General features: G+C 42.3%; 1 protein-coding gene across 1 annotated transcript in view; it reads left to right on the top strand.

Annotated features, from left to right (window-relative positions):
- The window catches only part of LOC127751421 (uncharacterized), a 13,429-nt gene extending 9,416 nt beyond the window's left edge, over positions 1 to 4,013 (top strand). Inside the window, exon 2 of the mRNA XM_052274970.1 lies at positions 3,919 to 4,013. Coding sequence (XP_052130930.1) covers positions 3,919 to 4,013 — 95 coding nt within the window. The remainder of the gene's footprint in view (positions 1 to 3,918) is intronic.
- Positions 4,014 to 6,269: the final 2,256 nt, after the last annotated feature.

Here is a 6,269-nt window from a genome sequence, read left to right as displayed (position 1 = left end):
GAAGCACCGCGACTACAACCCACCCTTCTGCTTAGAAAACGTTTTTTGGGGGTGGGGGGAGAGTTTCATTTCTATTTTGCGGTTTTTACGCCTTTTTCTACAACTTATTGTTCACTATGGCAAATTTTAGCTTATTTTCGTCAAAAAAGACCCTCTATCGCCTAAACGGTTAGAGATAGAGCGAAACAGATGAAATTTTCGCCCAAAGGGCTCTACTTTGACGAGTTACCCCTTAGGAGACCATCCAATATTTTCGGAAATTAAGAAATTTATTTTTGGGCCACTTTTGTGAGAGAAACTCCCTCCAGCGCCCAAACGGTGAGAGATAGAGCAAAACGGACGAAATTTTCGCCCAAAGGGCTCTACTTTCACAAGTTACCCCTTAGGAGATGATAAAAAAAATATTTTTTTCCGACTTTTTTGGCCTTTCCTGTTTTCTTCGATAGCCCCTTTCAGCCCCTCTTAGGGGTGGCTGGCAGGATTTGCCGTAGGCGTTTTGTTTTGTGGGAGTGAACCTTGAGATCCCCTGAAAATTTGAAGTCTCTAGCACATCTCCTTCTTGTGGAACAGACAGACAGACAGACACACAGACACACAGACACACAGACAGACAGACACGAGGTCGTTTGCATAAGCCCGCTGGATAGCTTTTTCAAAGCAGAAGGGCGGGCTAAAAACAGTTTTCTACATCGAGAGCTTTCTCGTATAAGAGATGGAAACGGATATAGAACTGGACGGGGTTAGTCGGCCAGCTAAGAGCTATTCGCGCAATCGCGGCGATTTCTCATACCGCGCGAAATTCAAACCGAATCGGCTCACTAACAGGTAACAGACTCGGCGTTACTCCCTCGATAAGTGCACTGACACGGCACGCACCCGTGCCTGTCCACAAGACCAATCGTCTGCACATCTTCCTCTCCGTCTAAACGTGCTGAATCCGAAACCGACCTCAAAAATGTTCTGCGGCCAATATAGCGGCGTCAGGGTGTTGTCAAAGTCTGTCAGGCGGGTTCCTACGGGGAAGAAGCCGGGATGGGGGACGCTGGGGTTCTAGGGCATCATTCTCTCATGGTTTGGCTCTATCCGCTTATGCGCCAGAACCTCTGAGGTTCTAGAGAAAGACATCTACTAGACATATCGTTGATATCTTTTTTCCCTCAATGGTTTGTACATAAAAAGTGTTAACTGCGTGAAATTTGGACGAGGAGCAGTAAATAATTCGTTTGCTAGTTTTGTTGTTGTTGCTTTTTGGTGAAATGATTTGTGGAAAGCAAATGTCTTCCTCTCTCTTAACTACAAGTTGTCATTACTGAATACTCAGATGTCACGCTTGTAATTTTGTTTGATACTTATGCCGATCATTGGCAGTAAAATATTTGATCTCAAGACTCTTTTTAATTGAACTGTAATAAGATATTAGTATGTAGGCACAAAAAGAACACTTTGTCTGTTGTAGGCTTCTGTTAAGTGAACTTTTCCTGAATGTGGATAAACTTGTGTAAAAGCTTCTTAACCTAATGACCGTCTTCTTCGTGTAGAAAGAATGATGTGTTTGGCCACGTACAATGAGCTCTTATTTTGAAATTCAGCTGACAGGTACACGTGCCGAGGTGTCAGTACGCCCGTTTTCATAGATCTGCAGATCTACAGGTTGAAAATCTGGGAAGAGGACAACTTATGAAGTCAGCTTTTTGAAAGTTAGAACTGTTCTCCTTATCAGTGATAAAAATCTGACATACATATTGGGGTCCAAGAAACATATAAAAAGTGAAGTCACATTTATTAAAAGAGTATTATAAGTGTTATTATAGATTTAGTTGGTCATTCCCTAGACCCTTGAATTCTGCCATTATAATCACAGAATACAAAGAAAAAAATCTAACTTCTGCTCATGTAAGATGCAAACTGTTGACTGACAATCAAAATGAATGCAAATCCCTGGCCCTCAGGCTTCATAGTATGTCTCTCCAACTACTTAAAATAATTTCAACATTTTCACTGAAATGAGGATGGCGACTGAAACTTTCGGCCGCCAGGATCGCTAGGAGCACTGGTCCCCTAGCGCGCCGCCGGCTGGGCGGAGCGTGTGTGAGCATAAACTAAAATTGCATTCTTGGGTACTTTCACTCTAACAAAGTACATCGACCATTACATCAAAATAAAGGTGAAAGTGTGAGGATTACAACGGTCTAGTTCCTTATGTGATTGAAAACCTTGTACTCGATCAGGGCCGTTTGGCAAAATGGGCTGTTTTCCGAAATCACAAGAGCTTTTTCAACCCGTATTTTCTCATGCAAGGAGACGAGCTATCAACATACATAAAGCGAGCCGATTTTCCGCCTGACTTTAAACTTTACATTCCTTTTTGCCGCACTTTGATACGACTTCTGGTTTTCGAGAACGAAGCTCATATCTACGCGCATGTCGGGCCGGGCCGCAGCTGTCTGCGGCTGGACGCTATGGCCCGCTATGGCCCGCTATGGGTCGCGCCCGCCCGGGCCGCGCGGCCGGCCCGACATGCGCGCAGATATGAGCTTCGTTCTCGAACACCAGAAGTCGTATCAAAGTGCGGCAAAACGGAATGTAAAGTTTAAAGTCAGGCGGAAAATCGGCTCGCTTTATGTAGGTTGATAGCTCGTCTCCTTGCATGAGAAAATACGGGTTGAAAAAGCTCTTGTGATTTCGGAAAACAGCCCATTTTGCCAAACGGCCCTGATCGAGTACAAGTCCTTCAATCACATAAGGAACTAGACCGTTGTAATCCTCACACTTTCACCTTTATTTTGATGCAATGGTCGATGTACTTTGTTTGAGTTAAGTACCCAAGAATGCAATTTTAGTTTATGCTCACACACGCTCCGCCCGGCCGGCGGCGCGCTAGGGGACCAGTGCTCCTAGCGATCCTGGCGGCCGAAAGTTTCAGTCGCCATCCTCATTCGTTTTGTGATACTTTTACTCATTTTTTTGCGGTAACTGGTGTTTGGCGATTCCCACGCTAATGGGCATGATAACTCCGAAAAATGTGATAAAAGTATCACATTTTTGTGATACAATCATCACAACAAATGTAATAAAATAATTTTCGTGATGATTTTATCACAAAATTGTGATACTTTTATCACATTTTTTGGAGTTATCATGCCCTTTAGCGTGGGAATCGCAAAACACCAGTTATCGCATGGTTTTGTGTTAAAATTATCGCAAAACCAGACTCAGTGTTGAGGTTAAAAACGTCAAAGTTCGAAATTAATACAGCACATCGAAAACAAGGTCTCAATTTTGTCCAAATTAAACTCTTCTGTTAACAGGGAGTGTTGATTTGTCTTGGAAGCCACTAAGATGTTTAAAAAAGAAAGCTGCATTTGTACTCCGCGGAGAGACTTCCCCGGCCAGGCCATTTTGTCCACGGTAATGACGGTCCATGGGGATGACATCCACAGTCTCACACGGTTGTGTCTCCTGTAGGATTGTAGCCCCAAGCGTACAAATTTAATCAACGCTACATGAGCATATATTCTTTGTATTTCACTCCCAATTATCACTCAAACTACTAATCATTCCTAGATGTAAATGCCCACGGAGATGACAAGGTGGGTGGACCCAACCTAACTTCTCCCTGTAGAGCACAGTTTAAATTACTATTTTGGGATAAAATAGTTGTTTTTCACCAGTCATAGCTCACTATATAATAACAACATCCAGTTCATACCTCTTAGACATCACTCTGCACTGAAAAAATGTTTCATAGGTAAAATTTGAATGATTCGAACATATGTTCATGGTAATCACACTGCCCTGAGCTTCACCCAAAATGACACATATTTTATTTTCTATTACCTTTGATTTGCATCTTAAAGACTGGCGGGAAACAGAAAACGGTTCAGTAATGATGTGTTAATGTATTTGTAACATCGTCAGGGCGGTACATCAACTGCAGAAAGTGGATTGTGGACTGCAAATTTGAACACCCAGTAGCAGCTTCAGTGAAATGTCCATGGAGCTCCCTTTCCTAAAGCGAATAATTTGGAATATTTTTGTGATTGGCATCAAACTGCAAAAAAAAAAAAAACTTTCATATAAGGTGCTCAGCGATTGATAACATCGGTATAAAAATATATTGGACCAAAAATCCAGTACTAAATAAATGAAACAAGCTGGCTTCAAATGTTGTCCGCTTCCCAGATTTTCACCCTACACTCCCTGTGTGTCGCCTTGTGCATTTGGCAGGTCAACCTGGCTCTGTGAGTGCGGAAATCCTCGGAAGTAACCGTCTACAATGTAAAGAATTACCCTTCCAAAAACCTGTACGATGTGACCGGGATGGCCAGCCGGCCATATTTCGTTAAAGGTGTGGAGTACCCGGAGGGAGTGCCAGACGCAGATCAAACTATATGCACCTCACTGTTGGCAACTATGGTTTTGCTGCGGATGTAGAGTTCGCTGCAACCAATTGTTGAGTGAGGGGATGAGTTGCACGGCCCAAAAGGTTTTGATTTCAATTGTGTCTCTTCAATAATTTTATTTTTCCTGCACTTTAAAAATATCAAATGTTCGTAAATATTTATTTTTATTTTTTATCATGAAGAGTTTAGATTTGTTATGAGAATTTTTGAGAACTAATTTTCTTTTGCGTAGTCGTAGGCTTTCCAGACAGCGTTTCGATTTGGTGTCGCGCTCCGCGGGTTTAAAATACTCCAATCCACCTCCGCTCAGTTTAATTTGACTGCAACCCGTTGACCAGTAGTTCAGACAGTGTAACGTAACTCTATCCAAAAGAAAGTCGCTGAGATGATTGCTTGCCGTGGTCTAGTTTCCTGTCCGGTTGTATGGTTCCATGTGTTGTTCTGTTTGGATTTCTACTGACAACACCGTTTTATTATTAATCAGGATATGGATTTTGCGTCGCCTCCATGCAAGAAAGTCCGTTCTACGACGGTCGCCCAGAGAATGTCCGATCTACAAGCGTCGTTTAGAAAATGTTCGATCTGCATTAGCCCGGCTGGTGAACATCCGAAGCAACATTTTTGACTGTTTTGAGATATTGGTGCCATTTTATGTAACTTGGCGAGATACGTAAAATGGCATCAATATCTCAAAACAGTCAAAAATGTTGCTTCGGATGTTCTCCAGCCGGGCTAATGCAGAACGAACATTCTCCAAACGACGCTTGTAGATCGGACATTCTCTGAGCGACCGTCGTAGAACGGACTTTCTTGCATGGGGGCGACGTTTGATGCAGTTCGGCGTAGAAGGCTGTAACGATCTCTCGTTGACGATTCAGAAGTCAGTGGTCCAACAAGTGATCACGATCTCACTGTGTTTGAAAGGCCGCAGTATTAAGCAGCTATGGTTCCTTCTTACCAGGGTTGGGAACGTTACTTTTAAAAAGTAACGGATAACGTTGACGTTGATCGGGGCCAAAAGTAACGCGTTTCGTTTACGTTACCGGTTCTGATTAACGTAACGCGTTATCGTTAACCATAACGAGTTAACGGCGTTAACGTTAAATTTATTTCAAGGATCCCCTAGTGCTAGACTAATTATTACCTGAAAATGCCAACTTTTCATCATAATTATCATCAACCCGTTACTCCCTCCCCTAAATTTCTTGTTCACTTCAAGTTATTTCATCTTAAAATTAATTTTTCGGGGCGTAGAACGTGTCTTTTTTCCATTGACACCCTTTGCAGCAGCACTTTTTAGACGAAAAATTAACGATAACGCCGTTGCGTCGTTAAGGACAAAAAGTAACGCGTTTACGATATCGTTACAGGCACCCAAAATTTTATCGAGTTAACGATAACGTTAATTAACGTTAACGAAAACGCTGTAACGTCGTTAATCGTTAAAGTAACGTTCCCAACCCTGGCAGGGTTGGGAACGTTACTTTTAAAAAGTAACGGATAACGTTGACGTTGATCGGGGCCAAAAGTAACGCGTTTCGTTTACGTTACCAGTTCTGATTAACGTAACGCGTTATCGTTAACCACAACGAGTTAACGGCGTCAACGTTAAATTTATTTCAAGGATCCCCTAGTGCTAGACTAATTATTACCTGAAAATGCCAATTTTTCATCATAATCATCATCAACCCGTTACTCCCTCCCCTAAATTTCTTGTTCACTTCAAGTTATTTCATCTTAAAATTAATTTTTCGAGGCGTAGAACGTGTCGTTTTTCCATTGACACCCTTTGCAGCAGCACTTTTTAGACGAAAAATTAACGATAACGCCGTTGCGTCGTTAAGGACAAAAAGTAACGCGTTTACG

Source organism: Frankliniella occidentalis, unplaced genomic scaffold (assembly GCF_000697945.3).
Source record: "Frankliniella occidentalis isolate FOCC.00 unplaced genomic scaffold, Focc_3.1 Scaffold478, whole genome shotgun sequence".
NCBI classification, from domain to species: Eukaryota; Metazoa; Arthropoda; class Insecta; order Thysanoptera; family Thripidae; genus Frankliniella; species Frankliniella occidentalis.
The sequence above is the reverse complement of the archived record's forward strand: the minus strand, read 5'-3'. Positions and strand labels throughout refer to the sequence as shown.